The following is a 13,745-nucleotide window of genomic DNA, read 5'->3' as shown; positions in this document are numbered from 1 at the left end:
GGCATTACACACGCTAGCAGATGACGTTCACCGGGCATTCGCCATACCCACATCCTGCTATCGGATCCCCACGTTGTGTACCGTGACTCGTCACTCCACACAATTCAGTCGTCCAATGTTTACGCTCCTTACACCAAGCGAGGCGTCGATTGGCATTTACGGGCGTGATGTGTGGCTTATGAGCAGTCGCTCGACCATGAAATCCAAGTTTTCTCACTTCCCGCCTAACTGTCATAGTACTTGCACTGCATCCTGATGCAGTTTGGCATCCCTGTGTGACGGTCTGGATAGATTTCTGCCTATTACACATTACGACCCTCTTCAACTGTTGGCGGACTCTGTCAGTCAACAGACGATGTCGTCCTGTACGCTTTTGTGCTGTACGTGCCCCTTCACGTTTCCACTTTACCATCATATCGGAAACAGTGAACCTAGGGATTTTTAGGAGTGTGGAAATCTCGCGTACAGACGTACGACACAAGTGTCACCCAATTATCTTACCACGTACTAAGTCCGTGAGTTACGCGGAAGGCCGCATTCCGCTCCATCACGATATCTAATGACTATTGAGGTCGCTGATATGGAGTACCTGGCACTAGGTGGCAGCACAATGCACCTAATATAAAAAAATCGTTTGTTTATTTGGGGTATCCTGATACTTTTGAGCACATAATGTAATCCGTTCAGTATTTTGCAACTATGAATTATTAAACTGATTGTTGTGTAATATTCCCACATTCCAGTCCTGTCTTCTTAGAAGTGGAAATTATTAAATCATTACTTGTGACGTATCAGAAGGAATAGTTGTCTCATGGCTGTATTTCCCAACGATCTAAGGGTTACTGAAGACATGACGTTTTCTTCAGATAACTTATTTTGATATTCCAGCGCGCTCTGTCAAATTATTGTTGCAGTATTATGTCTCCCCTCTGATCTTCATTTCCATCGTATTCCATTTCCATAATATTGCCTCGTATAGCAGTTCTGTATATTGCTTCTAGCTTCAGATTTCCTTCCATTACTTAATAGCCTCTCTATCTGAGTTCTTGAAATTCATACAGCTGATTTTCTTTTCTCCAAATGTCTATTTTTCCCTTCGGTGGCTTCTATCTTTTTCCTGTTTATGTTTTTGTAGCCTCGCATCTCTCGTCTAGCCATTCCTGTTCTGTCATTTTGTACTTCTGGTGAGCCTGTTCTGTCATTTTTTAAAATCTGTATTTTTCTTTTGCCTGCTTCGTTTATTGCGTTTTTATAGTTCCACCTTTCTTCCCTTAAATAAAGTATGAGTACGGGTATCGAAGGATGGTTGCTATGTTTTGTCTTTATACCTATTTGATTTCATGCTGGTTTCACTATTTAATCTCCCAAATCTACCAATTCATCTTCTCCTGAATTCGTGTGTCCTATTTCTGTCAGTCGTTGCGTAAATCTTCCTTAGAAAGTGTCCCCATCCAGTTTTTTCTTTTTCTTTCAGTACTGGTATACTCAGATCCCATCTCCGTAAATTCCTAACTTTCTACAATTTCTTCACTACACTGAATTAAGGTCAGCGTCCATATCTACACACAAAAATGTTTTGAAAATTAAAAACTGGTTTCAAAATCGTTGTCTCACCATTACGTAACCTATTTGAAACGTTCTTTTGTCCCCGGTTCTCTTCCATATAGACAAAATTCATTTATGATTCTTAAATCAGTGCTAGCAATTATGAAATTGTCCTTTGTACAGGTCACTATTATTCCACATACTGACTCTACGTCTCAGAAGATAGATACTAGAATTGAAAACCTATGTTTAATGCATGTGTTCATTTAGAGAAACTTTCTGACAACGTTAACTGAAATATACTCTGAAATTCTGAAAGTAGAAGGGAATAAATAGTAATCTACAACCTACACAGAAATAGAATTGTTGTTAGAAGAGTCGAAGGTCATGAAAAGGAAGCAGCAGTTGACAATGGAAGTGAGAAAGCGTTGTAGCCAATCCCTGGTATTTTTCAACCTGTACATTGATAAAGCAGTATAGGAAGCCAAGGAGAAATTTGGAAAGGGAATTGTAGTTCAAGGCAGAAAAAAAATCTTTTAAGTTTGCTGATAATATTACAATTATGTCGGACACGGCAGAGGACTTGTGAAAGCAGGGGAACATAATCGATAATGTGTTGAAAAGAGGTTTTGAGACGGACTTTAACGCAAGTAAGGAAAAGGTAACGGATAGAAGGTAAATCAGCGATGCTGAGGAAATTAGGAAACGAGACACTAAAAACAGACTGCTAGTTTTCCCGTTTCGGTAGAAAAAGAAACTGCTGATGGCCGAATTAGAGAGGATATAAGCAAGAACAGCGTTTCTGAAAAAGTGAAATTTGTTAACAATGACATAAATTCGATTGCTGAGAATTCTTTCTGAAAGGTATTTGTATGGAGAGTAGTCTTGTGAACTATAAACAGTTCAGATAAGAAGAGAAATGAATATTTTGAAATCTAGTGCCACAGAAGAATGCTGCAGATTGGGTGGATAGCTCGAATGAGAAACTGAGGAAAAAAATTTATGGCACAACTTCACTAACAAAGCGGGCCAGTAGATAGAACACATCCTGAGGCCTCAAGGTCTCGTCAGTTTGGTAGAGGTTGGTAGGTTGGTTTGGGATAAAAAGAGACCAAACTACATGGTCATCAGTCCCTTCTTCCAGACACACACAAGGCTCAAGATAAAAAATCATCATTTATTTAAGACTGATTATGCCTTTCAGCGTTAAGTCTGGTGCATAGTCCCCCTTATAAAATTCCTCCATGATCCCCTATTCAGTGCTAACATTGGTGCCTCTTCTGATGTTAAACCTATTACTTCAAAATCGTTCTTAACCAAATCCAGGTACCTTCTCCTTGGTCTGCCCCGACTCCTCCTACCCTCTCTACTGTTGAACCCATGAGTCTCTTGGGTAACCTTGCTTCTCCCATGCGTGTAACATGACCCCACCATCTAAGCCTGTTTGCCCTGACTGCTACATCTATTGAGTTCATTCCCAGTTTTTCTTTGATTTCCTCATTGTGGACACCCTCCTGCCATTGTTCCCATCTTCTAGTACCTGCAATCATTCTAGCGACTTTCATATCCGTAACCTCAACCTTGTTGATAAGGTAACCTGAATCCACCCAGCTTTCGTTCCCATACAACAAAGTTGGTCGAAAGATTGAACGGTGCACAGATAACTTAGTCTTGGTACTCACTTCCTTCTTGCAGAAGAGAGTAGATCGTAGCTGAGCACTCACTGCATTAGCTTTGCTACACTTCGCTTCCAGTTCTTTCAGTATGTTGCCATCCTGTGAGAATATGCATCCTAAGTACTTGAAACCGTCCACCTGTTCTTACTTTATTCCTCCTATTTGGCACTCAATCAGTTTATATCTCTTTCCCACTGACATTACTTTCGTTTTGGAGATGCTAATCTTTATACCATAGTCCTTACATTTCTGATCTAGCTCTGAAATATTACTTTGCAAACTTTCATTCGAATCACAACTGAGTCATCCACATATGCGAGACTGCTTATTTTGTGTTCACATATCTTAATCTCACCCAGCCAGTCTATTGTTTTCAACATATGATCCATAAGTAATATGAACAACAGTGGAGACAGGTTGCAGCCTTGTCTTACTCCTGAAACTACTCTGAACCATGAACTCAATTTACCGTCAACTCTAACTGTTGCCTAACTATCCATGTAGAGACCTTTAGATGCATGGAAAAGTTTGCCTCCTATTCCATAATCTCGTAGAACACAGAATAACTTCCTCCTAGGAACCCAGTTATATGCCTTTTCTAGATCTGTAAAGCATAGATACAGTTCCCTGTTCCACTCATAACACTTCTCCCAATTGGTCCTCGACTAATACTCGCACTTTTCTTTCAACAATACCTGAGAAGATTTTACCCACAACGCTGATTAAAGAGATACCTCTGTAGTTGTTACAATCTTTTTTGTTTCCATGTTTAAAGATTGGTGTGATTACTGCTTTTATCCAGTCTGATGGAACCTGTCCCGACTCCCAGGCCATTTCACTTATCCTGTGTAGCCATTTAAGACCTGACATTCCACTGTATTTGATGAGTTCCGACTTAATTTCATCTACTCCAGCTGCTTTATTGCACTGCAATCTATTGACCATTTTCTCCACTTCCTCAAATGTGATCCTATTCCCATCATCATTCGTATCCCATTCTGCCTCGATATCCGAAATATTACTGATCGTAATTTCACCTACATTGAGCAACTCTTCAAAATATTCCCTCCATCTGCCCAAAGCATCCACAGGATTCACCAGCAGTTTTCCTGACCTGTCCAAAATACTTGTCATTTCCTTCTTACCTCTCTTTCGAAGATTGCTAATTACACTCCAGAATGGTTTTCCAGCAGCTCGACCCATAGTCTCCAACCTGTTTCCAAGGTCTTTCCAAGATTTCTTCTTGGATGCTGCAATTATCTGTTTGGCTTTGTTTCTTTCTTCAACATAACTTTCTCTGTCTACCTGAGCTCTAGTATGTAGCCATTTTTGATACGCCTTCTATTTCCTTTTACAGGTTTCCTTGACTGTGTCATTCCACCAAGCTGTTTGCTTCATCCTACTTTTACACACTACTGTTCCAAGACATTCTTTAGCCACTTCTAGTACTGTGTCCCTGTACCTTGTCCATTCCTTTTCCAATGACTGTAACTGACTACATTCAACTAACTGGCACCTTTCTGAGATCTCTGTTATGTACTTGTGCCTGATTTCCTTATCCTGAAGTTTCTCCACTCTTATCCTCCTACATATGGACCTGACCTCCTGCACTTTCGGCCTCACAATCCCAATTGCACTGCAGATTAAACAGTGATCAGTGTCATCAAAGAATCTCACGAATACACGTTTTCTCCTACAGCCATCCTGAATTCCTGATCTGTTATTATATATTCAATGACAGATCTGGTTCCCCTGCCTTCTAAGTATACCGGTGAATGTTCTTATGTTTAAAAAAAGGAGTTTGTGATTGCTAAGCCCATACTGGCACAGAAATCGAAGAGTTGTTTCCCGTTCCTGTTGGCCTCCATATCCTCTCCAAATTTACCCATAACCTTTTCATAACCTGCTGTTCGATTTCCAATCCTGGCGTTAAAATCACCCATGAGCAGAACACTATCCTTGTCCTTTACTCTAACAACTACATCACTGAGTGCCCCATAAAAACTATCAATCTTATCTTGATCTGTCCCTTCCCAATGCGAATGTACTGACACAATCCTAATTTTCTTGCTAGACACTGTCAAATCTATCCACATCAGTCGTTCGTTTACATACCTTATTGCAACTACGCTGGGTTCCATTTCTTTCCTGATGTAAAGCTCTACACCCCATTGTGCTATTCCTGCTTAGACTCCTGACAGGTAGACCTTGTATTCCCCCACTTCCTCTTCTTTCTCACCCCTTACCCGAATGTCACTAACAGCTAAAACGTCCAGCCCCATCTTACTTGCAGCCTCTGCCAGCTCTACCTTCTTCCCAGTATAGCCCCCATTGATATTAATAGCTCCCCATCTCATTACCATTTGTTTGCCAAGTCGTATCTTAGGAGTTCCTGGTTTGTCAGTTAGAGGTGGGACACCGTCACCTCCAGAGGTCCGAGGCATTTTGCTCTGATTGTTGCAGCATCATATTTGAAGTACCAGGGAAGCAGGTTGCTAGCCTTACTTGCCCCGAGTCCCATTGGGTTTTACCCCTAACGGCTGTGCGACTAACAGGTGGATTTGGTAGTCTTTGCCATATGAGCGCAAAAATAACCACGACTCAGAATATGTCCGAGATGCCGAGCCTTATTCCAAAGTAACTGGTATCCCGACTCTCGAGACCACTTACTTGGCCACTCATAAGTTGCCCGTGGTTCATGAAATAGGACATGACTACAGGAACCCACACCATGAACCACCAGGTACACCCAAATTTAATTTGGGTAAGAATAACGTGGTAAAAGGAATGTGGAACCACACCGAAAGAGAAATCGAAAGAAAGGAACAAAAAAAAGGGGGAAAACGTACACCACAACGAAAAGTAGAGGGAGGTATTAAAGTCATAAAGCAGATAGTCTGGGCTGGCTGATCACAAGACTGAAAAGAGGATGAGCCAGGCACTTTGTAACACACTAAAATATCCAGCCCGAAAAGACAAGGCGAGATGAACACACACAGGGAAAATCGAACAACAAGGCAAACAAAATGCACAGAAAGGCTGACAGAGTGTTAAATCGGACGGAGGGTGGAGGCCTCGGAGAAAAGGCCAGACACCCACCTCGAGATGCTACAAGAAAAACCTCCCTCACGAATAAAACATAAAACTAAATCTCCTGTTAAGGCATTGTCGCCCAACACCTTAGCTATGATGCTGGGCAGGTTAAAAGTTTGCCGCAGAGCGGCTAAAATTTGGGCAGTCCAACAAGACCTGGACGACAGTCATAGGAGAGCCACAGCGACACTTAGACGGGACCTCGTGGCGGAGGAGGTGGCTGTCTGTTAGCCACTTATGCCCGACTCAGAGGCAGCAAAGGACAACAGATTCTCTGTGAGTGGCTCGCATGGATGATCCTCACACAATTGTTGTGTCCTTGATAACAGTGAGTTTATATGGTGTACTGAGGGTGCACCATTCAGTATCCCAGATCGCGAAAATTTTGCAGCGTAAGACCGATTGCAAATCGGTCTCCAGCACATCAATCTCCAGAATTGGCTTACTGGTAGTCTGTTTGGACAGGCGGTCAGTAAGTTCATCGCCCGTTATCCCGACATGTCCTGGGGTCCAAATGAAGGTCACTAAACGTCCACTGCTGCAGCTCGCATAAAGAGAGTTATGGATCGTCATTACCAAAGGATGGAAAGGGAAACACTGGTCGAGAGCTCGTAGGCTGCTTAAGCAGTCACTACAGGTGACGAAGAACTCACCGGCGCAGGACGGATATGCTCAAGAGCGCGATAGATGGCAACCAACTCTGCAGTGAAAACATTGCAGCCATCTGGCACGGAGCGCTGTTCAGTATGGCCAACGTGAGCGTAAGCAAAGCCAACAAGACCGTCGACCATTGATCCATCCGTTTACACCATTTCTGAGCCCTCAAACTCGCCCAGAAGAGAAAGAAATTGCTCGCGGAGGGCCTCCGTTGTAACTGAGCCTTTGGGACCTTGTAATAGGTCCAGCAGAAGCTGTGGCCGAAGTATGGACCATGGAGGTGTACAGAAGTGGACCTGCAGGAAAGAAAGCATAGGGGAAGCGTCCAATTCAGTAAGAAGCAATCAGACATGGACGGCGAGGGGATTCCCAGTTCTGGGCCACCTTTGCAGGAGATGGATCACCGTGTTGCGGAAAAGGATACGCAAATTTGGATGGCGAGGCGAACTGTGAATGTGGGCAGCATAATTGACAAGCAGTAATTACCGCTAGATTCGCAATGGAGAAACGTCAGCTTCCACAAGGAGGCTGTTCACTGGACTAGTTCGGATGGCTCCCACTGCAAGACAAACTCCACAGTGGTGGACAGGGTGTGGCTCAGGCATCGAATAATATTAACGCGCCACAAGCACTTACCCTCAAGCTGACGAAGATGGGGAAGCCAAATTAAGCGTGCCTCGAATACCAGTCCCAAAAGGCGGTAAGTCTCCACTACATCTAGTAGTTAGTCATCAAGATAATGTTCTAGATGGGGATGGACAGTACGAAAACAACAGAGGTGGTTGAGACAAGTTTTGGCAGCCGAAAACTGAAAGCTGTGAGTGAGGGCCACAACTGCGGCTTCTATATAGCTCTCTGCTGCCGGAATTCAGCCGCAACAATAGAAGAGGAGCAGAAGGAAATACAAAAATCGTCAGCGTGTAGGAGGGGAGATACTGAGGACCCTACCGGTAATGCAAGACCATTGATGGCAGTTAAAAAGAGTGGTACATTCAGGACAGACCCCTGCAGGACCCCAGTCTCTTGTCTGTGAGGTGTACTGTGGGAAGGACGACACAAACTCTTAAAGTGTGGAGCGACAAAAAGTTCTGTATAAAAATCGGGAGCAGGCCCCGGAGACGCCACTCATACAGAGTAACGACGATTTGGTGTCGCCAAGTGGTGTCATAGGCATTTTTCAGGTCGAAAAAGACAACAATAAGGTGTTGTCGCTGGGAAGAAGCCAATAGAATGGCAGTCTCCTGGTGCACCAAGTTGTCGATGGTGTCCTTGGCGAAAACCGCCCTGCGGTGAAGCCAGAAGGTGCGAAGACTCAAGGAGTTAACACAATCGGCAGCTCACCATATGTTCGAGAAGCTTGCACAGAACGTTGGTTAGGCTGATAGGATGATAGCTGTCAACATCTGGTGGGTCCTTATCAGGCTTTAGCACTGGGACGATGATACTTTACCGCCATTGTGACGGGAATTCGCCATCGCTCCAGATGTGGTTGAAGATGGCAAGAAGGTGGTGCTGGGACTTCGCTGACAGATGTTTCAGCATTTGCGAATGGATGCGGTCTGTGCCTGGGGATGTGTCAGGACAGTCAGCAAGAGCACTGATAATATCCCATGCACTGAAGGGAGCATTATATGGCTCAGTATGGCGTGGAGCAAAAGAAAGGTGTTGTCAGTCCACCAACTGTTTGAGGAGATGCAGAGGTGCAAGCATAATACTTGGCAAAATGCTCTGCGATTAAATCTGGATTGGCAGACACAGCTTCATTTGTGGAAATTCAAGGTGCACCTGCAGAGGTCCAACAGCTGTAAAGTCGTTGGAGCTTGGTTCAAACTTGGGACTGGGAGGTTCGTGTTCCAATGGTAGAGACATAGCGTTCCCAACACTCCTGCTTTCTTCATTTGATGAGTAGGTGAACCTGGGCACAGAGCCATTTGAAGGCAATGAGGTTCTCCAGGGATGGGTGACATGTTGTTGAAGAGCCAGCCTACAGTCTCTAATGGCTGCAGTGATTTCAGGTGACCACCAAGGCACTGACTTCTGCCAGGGCTAACTGGAGGAAAAAGCCATTTTCGACTCAGCTGCAGCAACAATGGTATTAGTGATGGTGTGAATCATTTCATGATGGCATGCAACAGAGATTCAATGGTGGTAAACGATGTGGAAGTATCCCAATCAGCCTTGGGAAGAGCCCTACTGAGCAAGCGGCGATATGAGGGACGCTGTGGTAGGGACAGGAAGAGTGGAAAGTTATCACTACTACACAAGTCGTCATGTGCTCTCCAATGGATAGATGGGAGAAGGCTAGGACTGCAAACTGAGAGGTCAGTGGCTGAATATGTGCTATGTGCCATACTGAAATGTGTGGGAGCACCTGTATTTAGGAGGCAAATGTCGAGTTGTTCCACCCCACAAAGGGTTACGGGCATTAAAATCACTCAGAAGGAGAAAAGATGGGGAGAGTTACGAAATTAATGCGGCCAATACATGGGGTGTTGCATCACCATCTGGAGGGAGGTAGATGTTACAGATGGTAATTTCCTGCATTGTCCTCACCCTGAGAGCCACAGTTTTCAAAGGTGTCTGAAGGGCCACAGGTTCACTACAGTCAGAGGTAAGGACAAAGATGCAAACTCCACCTGACGATGTGTCACAGGCAGGATGGTTTTTGTAGTACCCCTGATAGCCACCAAGGGTGGGTGGAGGGGGATACACATTGCAGCAAACCATGTTTCCTGAAGGACAATGCAAAAAGTAGATGTAACACTTAAAAATTTATGTAACTCAGCCAGGTGGGAGAAAAAAACCGCTACTGATCCACTAGAGGATGACACTTCCTGGAATCGGGGAAGACATGTAGTGACCAAGGAAGCAGGCTATGTTGTAGAATCACCTGCTGCCACCAGTTGAGTATATGTATCCATCGTCATTGCGGATGAGGCGTCAGTGAGAGACAGATCCTTGGGGGACGCTAAAATCTCCACCTCATCCTCAGATGCAGAACTAGTAGGGAGTGGTGGTGTTGGGGCTACAAGAGGGTCCTGTTTCTTAGTACACTTCTTCTTCATTTGCTTGCTCTCTCACTTCTCAGTAGGGGCTTCCTGTGAGGGGATCTCCGAAGTAAGTTACAGGAATGGAGAAAGATCGCGAAGCTCTTTGGCCAGCAGCTTGTGGCTCATTTAGCCACTAGAGTGTGTCCACTGTGACATTAGTAGAGACCTTGGAAGGGAGGCTCACAAGGTACCCCTTCTGCATGAGAGGAGCCAGAGGAGGCTGTTAAGTGCCAAGAAATCAATTATTGTCATGGGGGCACAAGAAGACAGGAGACAAGGGAAGAAGATGACGCACCCGAGACGGTGTCCTCGCACAAATAGCTGAATAGCAAGTGTATATGCAAAGCCATGACAAGAAGAGGTGCCGGAGATTAAATCTAATTGTACTATGGATAACTGATGCACCACATAAGGCGTCTTTCCCCATACGGCCAGCACTTATTTAGAATTTGGAATGTGGAGGTAAAACCATAAAATGGGACCGGAACTTGTAGGTCCAAAAGATGGGAGACTCCATTTAGTCGCCTCTTACATCAGGCAGGAATACCTTGTGCCTATTGTAACCCCCAGACCAGCAGGGGGATTTGGTAAAGGACGGAAGTTTACGCGGTTAAAATAGTAGAGGAAGGCTAAAGAGATGAATAGAGTAAGCAGATTCAGAAAGATGTAGCTTGCCGTAGTTATGCAGAGATGAAGAGGCTTGCGCAGAATAGACTAGCGTGGATAGCTGCTCCTAATAAGTATTTGGACTGAAGACATCAACAACAACAACGATGATAGTGCACTGTAGAATTCCCTATTAGACTTAGGAGAAGTGTGGTTTAATTTTGTGCATGATTTACATTTCCACGAGAATTGCTGTATGGCATACACATCAGTTCTCGAATACATTGTGTTAATCCATCTGTAAACACTGCAAATGGTTCAAATGGCTCTGAGTACTGTGGGACTTAACTTCTGAGGTCATCAGTCCCCTAGAACTCAGAACTACTTAAACCTAACTAACCTAAGGACATCACACACACCCATGCCCGAGGCAGGATTCGAACCTGAGCGGTTCCAGACTGAAGCGCCTAGAACCACTCGGCCACACGGGCCGGCAAACGCTGCAAATGTTCTGTTTGCAACATTATATAACCAGAAGACTCGTAATTGTTCTTTATGATGTCGTTTTCGTAGACACTAGTCCGAAGACTGGTTTGATGTAGCTCTGCACACTAATGTATCTTGCTCAAGTCATTTTATTTCTGCATAACTATATCACGCTTCGTCCGTTTGAACTTATTCACTATATTCAAGTCTCGCTCTTACTCTACTTTCCTCCACTACCAACCTAATCATTGCTTAACGCCTCAGAGTGCACTCCAGAAATCGATCCCTTCTCTTGGACACGTTACGCCGTAAAGCACGGTATTCCCGCTTTTCCGCCTGTGTGTGGCACCCACCTGTGGGCAGCAGCGGCTGCTCGCTCTCGGAGTGGGAGAGCGCCTCGCACAGGCGCACCTCGACGTCGGGCGACGCCAGCATCAGGTCGTACGCGCGGCTCTCGTCCTCCACCGCCTCCGCCCTGGCCGCCCTCCAGTGCACGTCCCTCCTGTACCGCCTCCGCCTGCACCAGTCACAAACCACACCTCACTACGATGCTTCTTTATTGGAACGAAACTAAACAGGAAAAAAGTTTAAAATGATGTCCCACAAGGCTCAATACTTCCCCCACTCCAATTCCTGGCTCGCGTAGAAGATTTACGCACGACAGTGCAGTAGTATTAACAACGGTAACGCTTGCAGTCTACACAAGTACATTAATAAAGAGTCCAAATACATCCATACCAGACACAAACAGGAGAACAATGGAACAGCTCATAACTAACAACTTCACCCTTAATCTTAGCAAATCTCACTCCCAAACAAATAACAGTGATTTAAAAATAGCAGAAATAAAGGTCAGTGTCATGCACTGCATGCTATCCTGGAGGAGTACAGCTAATAACAAAAAAGGATTTATTCTACAGAAATGTGGAACAAAAGTTCTAAAGTACCAGAAGATATGTTCCCAATTCACAACCACTGTACTGCATAGATTATGCATGGACTGAAAGAGGGCTGTAGACGCTGACTTTCAATACTGATTCAATCATTCATGTTCATCAATAAATAACACAGACGACGTTTTTCTGTCTTTTTGTGTCACGTGAATGGAACGCACACGGTGTGTGTTATTTCATATATCGGCCCGCTTCCATTTACACCTCCTAATTTCTGGTCATCTGATACCTGTGACTTTGTGTGTTCGAGATCGGATGGTGAGGGTCTGTAAGAGTCGATGCTGTAGTATCGATTCTCTTAGCTTTTCCTTCGGAGTCTCCCAGCTTTTTATTGCCCACGAAACGGAGTCTTTACCACTCTCTGTTACTGATAGATTTCTCTAGAACATTAGCGCGAGTTCCTTCCTTGTCAAGTCAGAGTCGTTGCCGCTTTATGGCAACCGGCGTTTGAAGACGTCCAGCCTCCACTCCTATAAAAAAAAAAGTGCCTCCCACCACCAAAGGCTTCAAAAGAGTCTTACATTTGAATAATTAAGTGCCGTATTTTTTCGTGTATCATGCTAATTCTGATAAAAGCTGTCCCTCGACTGGATTCATTTTTGACGTCTGTGAACAATCTTTAGCGCATACCCGTGAACAACACGTGAATCGTAGTAATCAATGTACGATTGCCCATGCGAGTGCACTGCCTTCATTAATAACTTGAGTCTACTATTACGAGAATTGCCTGTGTGATACGGGAGGGTATCTGTATTTGAAGCACAATCGCGTGTGCAGCTTCACTGTCGCTTGTCGATGGGAAGTCTTTATTTCTGAACTGGTACACTCCTCACTTCAGCCCGGTGGTACCTTCGGTAGACGAATATAATGTTTCATGCCTGTTTTGAGTCTTGTGTGAATCAGGCAGAATTTTAACGCAAAATTATCTTCCGTTTTCCCGTGTACCTACCCACCCTCCTTCTCACCTTCTCATACAAAATTCGTCAGCTGGTTCCTCCTTTGCTATTAGTTTCCCTCTAGTAAATTTCAATCATTCAGTGACTATGATCCTGTCACATGTTCAATGTTATCTTGTTCATACGAAGATGATGGTTGTGCATAATAATAAATTTTCTGAATTTACAAAATCCGCTTGTAAATAATAATTCTACTTAAAGTCAATTCCCTTCCTCAATCAAATTATAGTACCGCATGAAAACAGCAATGGAAAAGTTTATGATAGGCGATAACAGATTTGTAAGATGGTCTTATGTGCAGATAATTTAAGTCATCACCCATAAGTATTTAGTTTCGACAAAAGGGCACGTTTCCATTGTGCATAATTCAAATCAGGCTCCTCTTCTAATACCAAACACGGATCGACCTCGAAGAGGTACGCAACAGACATGCCTTTAAGCCGTGTCAATGCGTTACGTTTCGTGGCTGGAAAATGAGAGTCTGCTGGATAGAGAAGCATCCATCATTCAACTTCTGCAGGCGGGGCGTGAAGGAAACATCCAAGGATGCGTGTAACTAACTGCCATACGTCGTGGTACGTTGCGCATGTCAATCTGTGCTCGTCAGTGTCCAGATGAATACAACTCAGGCATAAAGGGGCCTTGGTTCGCCCAATATCGTGGAGGTGGAGCTTCGTCACAGATTTTTGATTGACAACACAATATCACAATGCCCTTACTGCA

General features: G+C 44.3%; 1 protein-coding gene across 1 annotated transcript in view; it reads right to left on the bottom strand.

Annotated features, from left to right (window-relative positions):
• LOC126282473 (uncharacterized) overlaps positions 1-13,745 on the bottom strand; it is a 293,068-nt gene that overhangs the window by 80,540 nt on the left and 198,783 nt on the right. The window contains exon 8 of the mRNA XM_049982129.1: positions 11,467-11,630. Coding sequence (XP_049838086.1) covers positions 11,467-11,630 — 164 coding nt within the window. The remainder of the gene's footprint in view (positions 1-11,466; positions 11,631-13,745) is intronic.

The sequence above is a fragment of the Schistocerca gregaria genome, chromosome 7, assembly GCF_023897955.1.
Source record: "Schistocerca gregaria isolate iqSchGreg1 chromosome 7, iqSchGreg1.2, whole genome shotgun sequence".
Lineage (NCBI taxonomy): Eukaryota > Metazoa > Arthropoda > Insecta > Orthoptera > Acrididae > Schistocerca > Schistocerca gregaria.
Note: the sequence above shows the minus strand (reverse complement) of the source record. Positions and strands in the feature narration are given on the sequence as shown.